General features: G+C 39.6%; 1 protein-coding gene across 1 annotated transcript in view; it reads right to left on the bottom strand.

The window, feature by feature from the left end:
- Window positions 1-989, bottom strand: part of adamts18 (ADAM metallopeptidase with thrombospondin type 1 motif, 18) — a 58,454-nt gene extending 57,465 nt beyond the window's left edge. Inside the window, exons 1-2 of the mRNA XM_077564746.1 lie at window positions 642-989; window positions 455-548 (exon numbers count right to left, since the gene is read on the bottom strand). Coding sequence (XP_077420872.1) covers window positions 455-548; window positions 642-743 — 196 coding nt within the window. The 5' untranslated portion in view covers window positions 744-989. The remainder of the gene's footprint in view (window positions 1-454; window positions 549-641) is intronic.
- Between the last annotated feature and the right edge of the window lie 15,042 nt (window positions 990-16,031).

Genomic DNA, 16,031 nt, shown 5'->3' with positions numbered 1-16,031 from the left:
ACAAAACTCTTACTTTGAGGCCCTGGGATTAACCTGCAAAAAATTGCACCTCAAAAAAGAAAGTTGCTCCTCAAATAAACTTATCATGTAGCGGCTGTTCTAGTCTTCTTTTTACTAAACATCATTTTAAAACGATATCTTAATTGTGTTTTACTTTATGATGACTAAACACGCATCAAGTATCATTAACCTGTGAATTTTTTAGGTGTTAGGCAAATAAACAAACATTACATAACATGAAACCGCAACCCTTTTTTGAAACACTAATAATAATGTACTATAATATTAATAATTTGTTTGGAATGATGTCCTTGTATTGACAATCAAGCATAATCGTACTCATTTGGAACCCTACTTTGAAGACCCAATGGCTGGAAACCCTACTTTGAAACCCTATCCCCTTAGCCAGCCATATACCAGCTGGACAACACTAACAAGTGGAGCACTCACTCACCATGATTTAACCCGTGGCTGCTGGAGGAAGCAGAGGAGGGGAAGTTGGGTGACACAGTGTGCAGGGAGGCGTGTGTGCAGCATATGTGCAGGGTCTGCAAAAGAAATAAATAAATGAATGAACTGGTATAGCAACAGGTGATGCACAGTTCACAAGATAGGGTGTACAATGGATTCTGAATGAATACCTTGATGAGGCTCCAGGTCAGCAGGGTGGAGAGCAGCCGCACCGGTGCGCAGCCGACCAGCGGCATGGGTAGAGTCCAAATGATAAGAAGCAGACAGTCCATGGTGGTGGTCGTGATGGTGGTGGGTTCAGGGCGAGCTCACACCTCCCGGCGACTCCTAAAAGTGCGCACGAGATGTAAAAGTGCGCCAAATATGGCCATCATCGCGCAGTGCGCGCGCATCGTGGACCCCCTCAGGTGAGGTCCACTCGTGTGAGTGTGAGGCAGGTAGTCCAACTCCAAGTGAATGCGTGAGCGAGTCCGGGTGGGAGAACCAGTCGTGCGCATTTGGCACCAATCAGCTCGCAGCATCACGAGAGCACGCGCGGAAAGCTGGGCAGAGATGTGCGCGCGACTCGGAACGCCCACACGCGGCCGTGCGCGCGTATGCGTACGCGCTCGCTTGTCGCGTGCGCGTGGACGTCATGAGAGTGGTTAACGTGACTCCTCGTGCGGTTTGTATGCTGCGTGCTTCAATGTTGAACACTTCAGGTGTAAGCACTCTGCGCTTCGATTAAGACTAAATATAGTTCAAACTGCAATAGTGTTGATGCCGTCAGAATGTACATTAAACTTTGCATTTTAAACTTGCAGAGTATTCTGTCCAAAATGGCATACACAAGAATGCATATTTTAGGTATGCACATGCTGAGACACGCATTTGCATGAATGTGTTGTCGAATTACAAATATACTTGTTTAAAGGGAGGGAGGGTTGAGAGAGGAAAAGAAGAAAGGATGGCTGTATGGAAGGAGGGTAACTAAGAAGGATGGGAGAAAAGAAGGGATGAGGTGTGTTGTATAACAAGCAAGGAAGGAAAGGATGCATGAAAGAATGGGAGAGGGAGGAAGGAAGAAAAGATGGACCAGGAAGGAAGGAAGGATGGACAAGGATGAAAAGAAGGAAGGAATGAGAAAAGGTAGGACCGAAGGAAGGAAGGCAGAAAGGAAAGCAAGAACTAGGAAGGCAGGCGGGAAGGAATGAAAGAAAGATGGACAAAGGAAGAAAAGTAGGAAGGAAGTAAGGAAAGATGAAAAGAAAGAAAGATGAACAAGGAAGAAAAGAAAGACAGAAGGAGAAAAGGAAGGCGGGGATTAAAGAAGGAAGGGAGGAGAAAAACAGGAAGGGAATAAGGAAGGAAGGAAAAAAAGCAGGTAGGAAGGATGGACAAGGACGAAAAGAAGAAAGGAATGAAAAATAGACAAAGGAAGAAAAGTAGGAAGGAAGGAAGGAAAGGTGAACAAGGGGAAAAAAAGAGGGATAGAAAGAGTAAAGGCAGGTAGAGATTAAGGAAGGAAGGAAGGAAAAGGCAGGTAGGAAGGATGAACAAGGAAGAAAAGAAGGATGGAAGGAGAAAAGGAAGGAAGGGATTAAAGAAGGAAGGAAGGAAGGAAAAGGCAGGCAGGAAGGAAGAAAGGAACTAGTAAGGCAGGGAGGAAGGAATAAAGATGGACAAAGTAAAGTAGGAAGGAAGAAAGGAAGGTTCTCCACTAAATCAACACATTTTATGTTTTCTTTTTAAATGATGCAGATTGTAACATATGCAGCATTCACACATGCAACTGTGAGGTTCAATTATTTAAGGCGTAGTCAAGCATTCACTCTTTGGGCACAACTGGGCACTTCGAATGTGTTTTCAAATGCTATGTGAATGCTGAGATTTAAGCATTGATTTGGTCTCAGTATCAATGGAGTAATTAACCAGCGTGTACACAGCGATCAACATGGTCCGTTCCAGATTTGCCTCGAAAAGTGTGTCATATGTAAACAAGCCATCAAGAGATGTTTTCTTTCCTTCTGTTGATGGTGCCAGGACTATTTTCTGTCGCGGAAGACGTGTAAGCCTGCCTCGTGTCATATTGTAGCCTACGATATGAAATGACATCGTACTTCAGTGGTTCTGGCAGGCCGGAGGAATTCTTCGTGCTTTGCCCGCTTCCTGTGGCAGGTGTTGCAGAGAGTGTGCCGTGATACGAGTTGCGCTGTGGTGGCTGGACGACGTGACGGGTGCGGTAACCCGAGATGCAAGCGCAACCAAATCTGCAACGGAAACAACAAACACGCTCGCTAGCTCAAACGGAATTTAGGTGACACAAACTGCAGAGCCCTCATTTTTGGCTTTGAAGGCCTTACTTGAAAACTAACCCCTAATCTACCTACCTTTAGGTCTGACCATTATTTGATACCCTAATGCAGGTCTAATCTTCAAATTCGGGACTTTTAATACCTAACCCTTGTTTAATCCCTAACCCTGTCTGGCTGTCTTGAAACCCTACCTCTGGAAACCCCAATTTAAAATCTTAATTTTCGTTTGGAACTGACTGCGACTTAAACCTCTACTTTGAAGCCAGAACCCCGACTTTAAACTTCAATCTTGAGACCCTGACCCTGTCTTAAAACCCTAATTTGAAAGACTTACCCTGTCTTGAATCCCTAACACTGTCTTAAAGCTCAATTTTGAAACCCCAACCCAGACTTTAAACCTTAATTTGAAACCCCAACCCTGATGTCAAACCTTAATTTGAAACCCTAACCCTGACGTCAAAACCGAAACTTGAAACACATTTTAATACCAGTCTTGAAACCCTAACCCAGACCTAAAACCCTAATTTGAAAGACTAACCTTGTCTTCGAACCCTAACACTGTCTTAAACTTCCATTTTGAAATACTAAACCCATCTTAAAAACCCACATTTTTAAACCCTAACCCTGGCTTCAAACCTTAATTTAAAACTTAACCCTGCCTTGAAACCAAAACTTGAAATTCCAGTTCTTGTTTGTCGCCCTTAACTAGGCTTGAAACCCTACTTTGAAGACTTATCCCTGGCTCGAAACCCTAATTTGAAACATTAGTCGTTTCTTTGACATTCACTTCAATCGTTTGACATTTTCTCTCTCGCTTATATCGACCCGCAGCTGCGTTTTTAACAAATCGGCAAAAGTTGCCAAGGAATGTAAAATGCGTGCAGGTGTGCCGCGTTGTTCCGTGTGTCATTTTGGTTATCTGTCACTGAGGAGCTCATCTTGAACCCACAACTTGTGGCTGGGCTCCATCTCCAAATCCGCCGGTGAAACTCAATCGGCAAGATCGCAGATGCTCCGTCTGGTGTTGTGAGGCAGCATCTGCGCCATCAGTTATCCCGAGCTTGGATGACTCGATGGAGACCGCGGGGAGGATTCGTGTTCTTCTCAGACACTTTTATGAGTCCAGCAAACAGACGCTGTCCGACTATTTGCTTGACTGCAGCAAGTAGGCCGTTTTGTCCATTGTTAAATTCCTCCACATGTGGAATAACAATAATCGCATTATTGTGAAAATAGTCGTGCGTTTCAGGGTATTCAGTTGTAATGTTGACAGTTAAGTAGAAATTCTCTACTAGGAGAATAAAATTGAAATCCAAAGTCAAAGTCAAATTCAAAACTAAGCTAAGGTGAGTTTCATCATTATTTACAAACTGGGGAAAAGAGCTTGTTGCAACATGGCCCTGATTGATCTCTTATACTCTGCTGCCACCTGCTGGCCGTTTTTTTGCTTTAAGCAACCTCCTCAGGTCAGAGCCTGCATCCAAGCAAGCCTTCTTAATGCCGTAGTATTTATAAAAAAAAAAACATCTAAAAAAACCAAAACAACAATGACCATGGCAATATTTAAAATATAATGTTTTTGTACATTTTGGGGAGCAAATGAGTTAAATGTGATTAACAATTAAAGTAAATGTTTTGTGAAAGTTACTCATTTTAACACATTCACTGCCTTTGACGGCTATAGACGTCAAACATTCATTTGAACTATTTCTAATCATTTTTTCCTCTCTTTTGTTAACAAAAGTATGAAAACCTAGAATTTTTTTATTGTACATTTAGAACAGATATAAAATTTGTGATTAATTGTGAGTTAACTAGTGAAGTTATGCGATTAATTACAATTAAAAATGTTAATCGCCTGTCGCCCCGAATTTTGAATAATCTTTTTTTTAACTCATTCACTGCCATTGACGGCTATAGACGTCAAAAAATCATTTGAACTTGAACTGAATTTCTATTAGTTTAACTTTTTTTTTTTCACTTTTGTTAACAAGAGTATGAAAACCTAGAAGAAAATTATTATACATTTACAGATATAAAATTTGTGATTAATCGTGAGTTAACTATTGAAGTCATGCGAATAATTACAATTACAAATTTTAATCGCCCGACGCCCCTAATTTTTAAGAATCTTTTCTTTAAAAAAAAAATAATAATTAAAAAAAAAGATGTCTAAGTTTTCATACTCTTGTTAACAGAAGTGGAAAAAATGTTAAACTAATAGAAATAGTTAAAATGAATTTTTGACGTTTATAGCCGTCAATGGCAGTGAATGAGTTAATGAATTCATTGCAGTGAATGTCTTATAAAATGACTTAATTTGTGTAAATTATGACTTTATTGCCCCCCCCCCCCTCGTATTCCATTTCAGCGTGAACGGCACAAAACTTTTGATTTCAGCAAACATTTGACCACAAAGGAAGCAAGTCCCTCTAATCACACGACACCTCCAAATTGTCGCCGTGGTTCTCGCCAACTGGGTGTGTGTGTTTTTGGGATTCCCCCGCTTTGAAGTCAAAGGTAAAGTGATTATGTCGTCAGTTAGCAGTCAGGTGACGGCTTCTTGTAACCAGCTTTTGATGATGTCACGGCCGAGGTGCGAACAAGTATGTTTGATGTGTGCTTGTCAAACACAATTGTTCATTTTTTGTGTTTATTGTGCAAAAAGTACTAAAACATTAAGACGTGTGCCTTCAAAAGTTTAGAGAAGGTCAAATTAAGATTACCTGTAAAGGTTATAGTTCATTTTAGGTGCATTCTTAAAATATACTCAAAGCTGTTTGTGACCAGTAAATACAATTACAAGGTCTAAATTAACGGTGAAATGTAAAGAATTTTGTTTGTTTTTGCAAAACCACACATGACCATCACATATTTCACATGTTAAGTGTTTCTCCCGAGGGGGAAAAAATAGAACATCAAGCTGAGAAAAAGATGAATTTCACGACAGCGGTTTGTTTGTTTGGCGTAAACAAAACAACAATTGTGTTGCCGGAATGAGATGTTAGCATGCCAAAAAGCAACAAGCTTGATTGACAGGTGGTTTCTTCTTCAGAGTGTAAAAAAAAAAAAAACAGGAAGGAATGAGAGCAGTGGCACGCCGCCCCCTATGGTCAGGGTGAAGAATTTCATTTAGGAGATAATTAATTTTACTAAATGTATTTATTTCAGGCCAGAAGCTCATGTAAAAATTAGAAGAGAATAAAAATAGTAAAAAATAGAAATATGCTACGCCATATAATGGCATATAATCATTATCAAATGGCGGATTTCATATTCTACAGGGTACTTAGTGATTATGGTTAGTACGGTAATAAACTGTATTGCAACTGATTTATATGTTTTTAGTACAATTGCATGTCATTAAAATACTATTAAAATAAATAAAATATCTTCTGGATAATTATAACTTACACTGTTTTCCCCCTGCAGAGGACATCATCCAAAACTGAAAATAAAGAAGACGGGCAAAGTTGTAAGTAAGTCAGTGGTTCTCAACCCCAGTCCTGGAGTTCTCCTATCCAGTCTGTTTTCATTGTCTCACTCAGCCAACACAGCTGAGGATCGTTATCAGGCTTCATGCAGACCTGGCTGATTAGTTGATTGTTTGAAACACCTGTGTTGGCTGAGGGAGACATGGAAAACAGGCTGGATAGGGGTACTCGAAGACCAAGGTTGAGAAGCACTTTTAAGTCATATTTAAACAATCAAGGGTAAAACGAAGAAACCTTTAATGATAAAAGATTCAAATGTAAAAAATGAGCAAGCTTTATTATTTTATTATGAAAATTAAAAAAAAAAAATGTTGCATTCATTTAGTGTTTTCCCCATTTATATCCATTTATTAATTAAATCTGTGGCTTGATTTATTGCACATAATAAAAAATGTAAAACAAATAATTGTATAAAAACATTTTATTATATATTATTACAATATAATTAATTTATCACTTCTAATGATTAAATTATAATTAATAAACAGTAGGATTGTTGCTTATTTTTTAACTTATCTATTTTACGTGCCTTACCTACGCATCTATGAATCTGTCACTTAAATAAAATAAATACTATTTGAAATCTTGGCAGTCTTGTATAGTAGATGGTCATTTTGGCTGTTTTTATACAACGTTAGAAGTTTCCGAAATGTTTTACTTTGAGAGACTTTGAGAGAAATCCAGTGTCTGTGTTGCTTGAGGTATTTGCTGTCAATCACTGGAGCCAAATATTTACCACCCACGGGGTGAGTGCGACACCCGATACCTTCCTCCCTTGTTAGGAATGACTCACGTTGCACAGTCCTTGTGACAGTGAACCCTCGTTCCTGGCAGGGGATACGTTACACACCCATCTGCTATAGTTGAAAACCATAAAAACACTTTTATGCAACTCCAACATGTGTTAAATGCTACTTCATTTATATAGCGCTTTTCCACCATTTACCATTTTGACTACTCATTCACCTGCTGATGCATCAGGAGCAGCTGAGGGTTCAGCATCTCGCTCAAGGAAACAATGGCCTGGGATCGAACCCACAACCTCAGTGTTGCAAGAGGGCCACTCTACCACTGAGCCGTGCCACCCATTCAAACACAGATAAACGTAAACACGTCTTAAACACCTCGTAAATATATTTGAACAATGAAAATACTATAAGTACCGTTGGGTTAGGGCTATGGCTTTAAGGGGCGGGGTCTGCTGGGGTGGTGTATGACATCAGCAAGGGCTGATAGCGGTTGCTGCCTGCATTTAGTCATTGTGTTGTGGTGTTTTGTTTTGTTTTGTTCTCGCGGCATTCATTATGGCTGAAAAGTGTTTGTAATTAACTCATTCACTGCCATTGACGGCTATAAACGTCAAAAATTCATTTGAACTATTTCTATTAGTTTAACATTTTTTTCCACTGTGTGAAAACCTAGATGTTTTTTATTGAACATTTAGAACAGATATAAAATTTGTGATTAATTGTGAGTTAACTAGTGAAGTTATGCGATTAATTACAATTAAAAATGTTAATCGCCTGTCACCCCTAATTTTGAATAATCTTTTTTTTAATGAATTCATGGCAATGAATGTCTTATAAAATGACTTCATTTGTGTAAATTATGACTTTATTACTCCCCCCCCCCCCCCCCCCGTATTCCATTTCAGCGTGAACGGCACAAAACTTTTGATTTGTGATTAATTGTGAGTTAACTGGTGAAGTCATGCGATTAATTCCATTTAAAATTTAAATCGCCTGACGCCCCTAATTTTTAATAACCTTTTCTTTTCTTTTTTTTTTTTAAATTGCATCAGGCGATTATATTTTTTTAAATTGTAATTTAGCACATGACTTCAATAATTAACTCACAATTAATCAATAATTTTATATCTGTTCTAAATGTAACATTTTTTTTAGGTTTTCATACTCTTATTAACTCTTTGACTGCCAGACGTTTTCAGAAAAGGGATGCCGTGGGTGCCAGCCGATTTAAGCATTTTGACTGATCTTTCAAGGTCCACAGAAAATGTTGTGTTTGGACTATGGAAACACACATACTACCAAATGAAAGATTGAACTCTCATCTTTCATCAGAAAAAAAAGTTTGTTTCTACCTTATTCCATTTTTCAGTAATCAACAATAGAAAATGGTTAGTTTCACCTCTGTTTTAAAAAAAAACGTCTTTTAACGTCTTTGGCAGTCCTCCATAGGATTTTACTAAACGTTATTTAACGTTTTTGGCAGTCAAAGAGTTAACAAAAATGGAAAAAGTGTTAAACTAATAGAAATAGCTCAAATGACTTTTTGACGTCTATAGCCGTCAATGGCAGTGAATGAGTTAAGCATTGTAAAAAAAGAAAAGAAAAAAGATGACTTTAAACCACGAGACAGAAATTCTAGATATGTTCCGCATAGAAATCTACAATGTAGGTGAGGAACGCTGGCGCACTTTTATGATGACGGTCACTTGTCGGTATGTAAGGGGAGCGGCTTGACCCCTCCCGATCTCCCTGCGGGGAGTAGCAACTACACAATAACAAGGGGTGTTTGTTTTGCGTCAGTTTGACGGCTGCACTCTAAAGGGCTGCAGGCGTCAGGTATCGAGTGATAAAACCGGGCCCCGTGTCCCATTAGTCAGCACTTATGCATTGACATACAGGAGCTCGGGAGTCCACGCAGCGCTCCTGCTTTGTCTCAGCACCGTTAGTGGTCGAGGTCAGAAGACTTCAAATTGCCACGTGACAAAGAGAAAGTGACAAAGAAACCACCTAGGATGCAGAAAACAAAGCGATATTGCTATTTGTGCTCAGCTCAAGTCTAGCTAGCGCAACGAGCGGTCTTACTTTGAAATCGCGTTGCACCATCTGCACCACAACTTAGACCTGTTTCATCCGGTGTAATGTCGAGTCAACTTTTCTGTTACCAAATTGTCAGGGTGCCGACGGTGTGTAAAAGAAGACGCCGCGCCCAGAGTCACGCAAACGCGGGCTGCCAAATTCCCAAACACGGTAAACTAGACTTGTCCCGGCACGAAAAGGAATATGCTCTGGAATATGAAAATAGAGCCTGGCTGGGGTACTTGTGTTGACCAAAATTACACAGCAAACATTTCCAGTGTTTGATCAAATATGCAGTAAGCAGAATACATTGCCTTGTGTTGGGGTGAAGGTGAAACTTTCCATTTTCCGGCGCACTGATCAGTTGTTGGGGTGGCGTGGCTCAGTGATAAAGTGGTTGTCTTGCAACCCTGAGATCATGGGTTCAATCCCAGGTCAGCGTGACTACGTCAAAGTATCCTTGAGCGAGATATTGACCCTGCTGATGCCGTGTCATCAGTAGCCAAAATGTGAAGCATTTTGATGGCCCGTGGAATTTCTGATTTCAAGGGGGCGTTCCCGTACACACATCCTGGTTTGAACTCGGAAAAGTCCAACTTCCTTCCTTCCATCCTCAAATGCACTCATTGGTGTGGACACATTTCAACACTTTTCTAGGTGTTAATCTAACACTGGCGATTTTGCTGTGTATTTGGTGGTGCGCTTCATGTTGCTTTTGTGGATTGACCTAAGGTGCTTTTGAACCATGACCCTTTATCTCATTCACTGCCATTGACGGCTATAGACGTCAAAAATTCATTTGAGCTATTTCTATTAGTTTAACATTTTTTTCCACTTTTGTTAACAATAGTATGAAAACCTAGATTATTTTTAATTGTACATTTAGAAGAGAGATCAAATTTGCAATTAATTACGATTTTAATTGCCCGACAATTAACTCATTCACTGCCTTAAATTCATTTTTAAAAAAGATTATTAAAAATTTGGGGCAAGAGGCGATTCATTTTTTTAAATTGTAACTAATCGCATGACTTCACTAGTTAACTCACGATTAATCACAAATTTTATATCGATTCTAAATGTACAATAAAATATTCTAGGTTCTCATACTACTTTCATACTTGACTGCCAAAAACGTTCAGTAACGTTTAGTAAAATCCTATGGAGGAGTGCCAAAGACGTTAAAAGACGTTTGTTTCAAAACAGAGGTGAAACTAACCATTTTCTATTGTTGATTACTGAAAAACGGAATAAGGTAGAAACAAACTTTTTTTTTCTGATGAAAGATGAGAGTCCAATCTTTCATTTGGTAGTATGTGTGTTTCCATAGTCCAAACACAACATTTTCTATGGACCTTGAAAGATCAGTCAAAATGCTTAAATCGGCTGGCATCCCTTTTCTGAAAACGTCTGGCAGTCAAAGAGTTAAGGGCTTTGACTTCATGGGTTGACACATGATGCTTTTGACCCATGTTGCTTTGAAGGTTGACCCATGTGGGTTTTAGCCTAGGATCCTTTCTGGGTTGACCTATGGGAAACTTGACCCGTAGTGCTTGTGTATTGACTCATGGGGATTTTGACATTAGGTGCTTAATGGGTTGATTCATGACGTTTTGTGAGTTGACCAATGATGCCTTGTTGGTTGATTGAACCATAGTTCTCCATGTATTGACCAATAGTAATTAGTTGGTTGAGCTATGGGGAATTTGACCCTTGATCCAATTGTGGTCGACCAATGGTGATTTTTTCAGTTGGCCAAAGTTGATTAAGACTCATGATGCCTCGTATGCTGACCAAAGAGTCCAAAATGGCGTGCCGCGCTCATCCCTGGACCCGCCGCCTCGCTCGCTTAACATCTCGTGCTCTGATTCACTCAATCAGATCAGATGCTAGATTTTTCTCACCGACGGAACCGATCGTCCATTCAGCGAGATCGATGGTCCGCGAAAAGTTGTCGATGCAGCCCGACCGGGGCCAGCGGGACACGCCGAAAGACCCCGTCGAACCGCCTACCTCCACTCGGGCCGGGCCTCAGTGACTCACTTCAGAGGTGATGAGATAATGAGGTCCGATCCAGGAGCTCCTCGGTCTTGTGTTCTTCACCACGCCACAAACACAACTGAGTACTCAGCGCCTGCCAAAGCACCCCCCCCCCAAATCGCACCCTCCACCTTCCCCATCCCACATCCAACCCAAATCCATCACAGCCAACACACAACATGGCCCATATCTGTTGGCTGGATGGCAGCTGTGGGAGGGATTTCCCGACTTTTTTCCCCCGCAGATCCCACCCACATCCTTGGGGGGACGTGACTGAGTGCAGGTCCCCGTGGTGGCAGCGCTTAATTGAAGCTTGTTCTGCCTCTTTTGTCCCATGGCGCCATCTAATTGAGATGATTGGCTCGACCTAAAAGCGATATTTGAATGATGGATTTATTCTTGGGCAGCACGGTGGTCCAGTGGTTGGCACGTCTGCCTCGCACTTCGGAGTTTTGTGGGTCAACTTTCAGCTTTGGTCTACTTGTTTGGATTTTGCTTGGTCTCTGGATTTCTCCCACATTTCAAACTTATTTTCATTTTAAGACTCAAAATGGTCCAGAGGTGTAAATGTGATTTATTTATTTTTTTTTTACTTTTTAACAGTGGAAATGATTACTGATCAGGCCAATACACCCATTTTGAACCCGCAAATAAGGTGTGGCAGAAAGGTAAGGACCAACCAGTGACCTATGTCAGTCGAGGTGAAGGTGTCAAACATTTCAAATATATAAAATGTTACAGTAAAAAAATATATAGTTACTGTGCCTACTCTTGTTGGAATTAACCCTGACAACAAACTTAGACTCTAATATTAAAACCTAACCTAACCTAACCTAACCCCAAACACTACCTAACCCTAAACCCTACACTCTAAAATCAGTTGGGTCAAAAATAAATAGCCTAATTATGGATCAAAAATGGACCGATCCACTTTATAGGTCAATTTGACGCAAATTTCTGGGTTGTTTTATACAAAATGACCCAATTTCTTGACCCAATTAAAAGGACCTGACTAATATTTATGAGTTGTTATACGCTGAAAGACCCATTTCTTGACTCAAAGTAGAGGATCTGTCCATTTTTTACCCTTAGTACCCACTGTTTTTAGAGTGTACCACCACACCCCAAAAACCCTGAAACGTCAATCCTAAAAATAACTCATTCGCTGCCATTGACGGCTATAGACGTCAAAAATTAATTTGAATTATTTCTATTAGTTTAACTGCCCCCCCACCCCCCCCACACACACACACACTTGTTAACAAGAGTATGAAACCTAGATTTTTTTTTATTGTACATTTAGAACAGATATAAAATTTGTGATTAATCGTGAGTTAACTAGTGAAGTCAGACGCTCCTAATTTTTAATAATCTTTTCTTCTTTTTTTTTTAAATCACGTCAGGCGATTCAAATTCTTAATATTAATGAATTGCATGACTTCAATAATTAACTCACGATTAATCACAAATTTTACATCTGTTCTAAATGCACAATAATTTTTGTCCAGGTTTTCATACTCTTAACAAAAGTGGAAAAAAATTTTAAACTAATAGAAAGAGTTCGAATGATTTTTTGACGTCTATAGCCATCAATGGCAGTGAATGAGATAAAAAAAAAAATGTTCACCTCAGATGCTTTAGGCCAGTGGTTCTCTAATGGGGGTTCCAGAACTCCTGGAGGTCCATGAGCCGTAGCTTGCGAGTCTGTAAAAAAGAGTTTACAGATCATTTTAAAAGGTGCATACTTGTGATGTATCATCACTTAAATCTGGCTTTGCATGAACTGTCAGGCTATTTTTCTTCCAAGAACAAAAGGCATATTTAAGTCCTTTTTTCTCTTTGAAATATGACTTCCTTACCTCGTTGAACTTGAACCATTATGACCTTGTCTTACAAAAATGAACGTTTATTCTGGTATCATTCCATCTTCTTTTTTTTCTCGGAAAATATGACATTATTGTCATAACTTTATATCTTGCAGGGACAAAACAGCCTCTGAGAGTTTGGAGGCGATCCCATCACCAAATCCGAAGTCGCCGTCGAGAAATTTCGCGCAGTCGGGGCATTCGCAGAATCCGCGTGGCGGTGGTCGGCAGCCGCATGCTCTCTCCATTCTCGCTCTTTCTCTTTTTCCTCCCTTCAGACGGACGGGCAGTGAGACGGACAGACGAGGCCAAATTACAGGATGGAGGATAAACATGTCGTGTAAAAATACACGCGGCAGCCAGCAGGTTCATCAGGCCGCGGCGGGGGTGAGGCTGTTTATAGAACGTATCTTCTCGCGGATAATCTCATCCTCTTCATTTGTGGCTCCTCTGGAAGGGAAGGGCCATACTTTGATGCGTATATATATATTTAAATATAAATACGCATCACTTGTTTTGGGAAATGCACAGTGAAGTAGAGGGCAAGCTGAAAGGATGAGAAAGATATTTATTTTTGTGTATTTTTAAAGATCACGAGACGGCTGGAGAAAAGAATGAACGTTCAAAATGTTGCGTTAGGAACAATGGGAAAGTCGAAAACATTCACAAAGAGAGCTTTGGTGTCACCATTCTTCATTTTATCGACATTTACCCCGATGACAGACCCGCAGCGTTTGATATAAATATCAAATCTAGCAGAATTATGTCGATAATTGTTGGTTAGTTCGCTGGGGAGCAAAAATACAGCAAAACCAGCCAACTACGTTTCTGCCAAATTTGCAAAAATGGCGACGGTTAGAAATGAGTGAAGGATGAAGTACACGGTTTTCTTTACAGTGTTTGTTTGTTTTTTCATTCATTGGTTGAATAGTTAGCTCGTTAGCTACTAAAAACTGCTAAACTCAGCTTCCACCAAACTTGTCAGAAAAACAAAAGAAGATGGGCGGGGAACGTCAACGTGACCGGTTGAAACGTCCACCTTCAGGATTCTCACGTCAACTGAAGTGTTAATTTTGACAAGAAATTTTAATTTAGTTTCAGTTATAGTCTTTTGACAAAAAATTATTAAAGTTTTAGTCATAATTTAGTCATCTGATTGTATTTTATGTCTAATCCAATTTTAGTCAACGGAAATAAAGAGCAATTTTAGTCGACTAAATTGACAGTTTAGTCGGTATTTTCCTTCAGCAAACATTTAAACTTTTACGCAGAAAATGATAACACCTATTTGTAACTGTAGTTTAATACGCAAGACACATCTAATACAATGGTGTCTTTATTCATTGTTTCAATGAAACATGTTGAACTGATATATAACTTAGTTTTAAATAAAAAAAAGTGCATAATTGCTTGAGATAAATTTTACAGCTGCACAATGAATTTTTGAACATTAAATAAAGTGACTGAACAGTTTCTGAATGGTTCTTTTCTCCAACCCGTGTTTCATTCCTTCTGATTGCATTGTGTGAATTTTCGTCACTGTGTTGTTTTTATTTTCATTTTAGTCATTGACGAAATTGTCAGTCAATTTTAGTTACGTTATCAATAAATGTCTTCTATTGTAGTTTTCGTTTCATTTTCGTCTGACAAAAAGTTTTTGTGACGAAAAAAATTTACAAAAAGTTTTTGTGACGAAAAAGTTTACAAAATTTTTCGGTCGACGAAATTATCACTGGTCAACTGTCATCGGTCCGACAACATCAAAAAAGAGTATTGATCACGTAATATGAATCACTAAATTCTTGTCAGTTCTCATTCCTAACTTCAGCAAGCGCTCTTCATTTACAGTCTGGTTCGAAAGGGAGTCAACATCTGCTCTTAAGTTTTAATGGCGCCACAAAAAGCCAATAGATTTCTTGCAAGTCCTTTTTGGGGGCGGAATAGCCGAAAGGCGATTTGGAAAAGTTGCTAAATAGAGCAACAAAGTTGCCAAATTGGCAACATAGGGTAGCCCTCGCTTCCACCCCACCAAGTCGCTCTCTGCTCTGTGGAAACGATTGATTGATTGATTGTTTTTTTTTTTTAAATAATGTGAACCACGGCACATTAACAATGATGAAGTACAAGAATCGGACAGCAATATATTCCCAATCCATGGCCTTATTTAAGAAAATTAACTTCAACTGACTCTGTTACTTATCCCCAAATGTCTGATTGATTGCATGGTGACAAAAAAAAAAAAAAAAGAACACCATCCTCCGCGACCCATGTTGACTTTTCTCGACATTGCTTTCTTCTCCACACAAAGGTGACAAAAAAGAATGGAGGAGAGAGCTCAGTGGACACAAATGTCCATTGTCCCGGCAGAGCAGGATATTGCAGCAGCATACAAGCAAATATGCTGAGTAGCTTAAAGGTCGTAGCCAACATTGGAAACGTCTCAAAGTTTGTATTGAAGCAAAGTCAAACAGTCTTTGGGGGTCCTTCCCACTTACGGACAAAAGTGTGTGTGTGTGGGGGGGTGGTTGTGTTTAGTTTTAAATTTTAAACTGTTCAGCTCATTCACATTTTTTAAAATACATTTTCAGGGACAGTGAGATACTTTTAGTTGATGTTGATTATGGTTAACGTCCACATTTCTTGACCGATTCCAGTCGTTTAAATTTTAAAAACTGTTCAGCTCATTTACAAGAGTCAGCAGTCCCATTCAAAATTTCCGCGGGAATTTTTCTAGTTTTTGTATGTTACTTCCTGGTTCACGGAGGAGCAGGGGTTCTATCGTGTCTTCATTGCGGTGCGGGTGTGTGCGTGCTGTACATCAGTGGGCATGAAAGCACTTCACGTGCGATTTGGGCCTTGAATATAAAACCTTTGTGTGTATGTAAGACAGAAGATTGTATGTTCGGTATGCGCTTTTCACCGCGTAGGTTGATTGTTTTAAAACAAAAGTTAAAGTATCTCTTTCCGCGCCATAAATCCCAATCAGCCATGCTGTGTTTTTTTTTTTTTTTTAATGGTGGGAGACGACCTCAACGTGTCCTA

The sequence above is a fragment of the Vanacampus margaritifer genome, chromosome 4, assembly GCF_051991255.1.
Source record: "Vanacampus margaritifer isolate UIUO_Vmar chromosome 4, RoL_Vmar_1.0, whole genome shotgun sequence".
Taxonomy (NCBI): Eukaryota; Metazoa; Chordata; class Actinopteri; order Syngnathiformes; family Syngnathidae; genus Vanacampus; species Vanacampus margaritifer.
The sequence above is the reverse complement of the archived record's forward strand: the minus strand, read 5'-3'. Positions and strand labels throughout refer to the sequence as shown.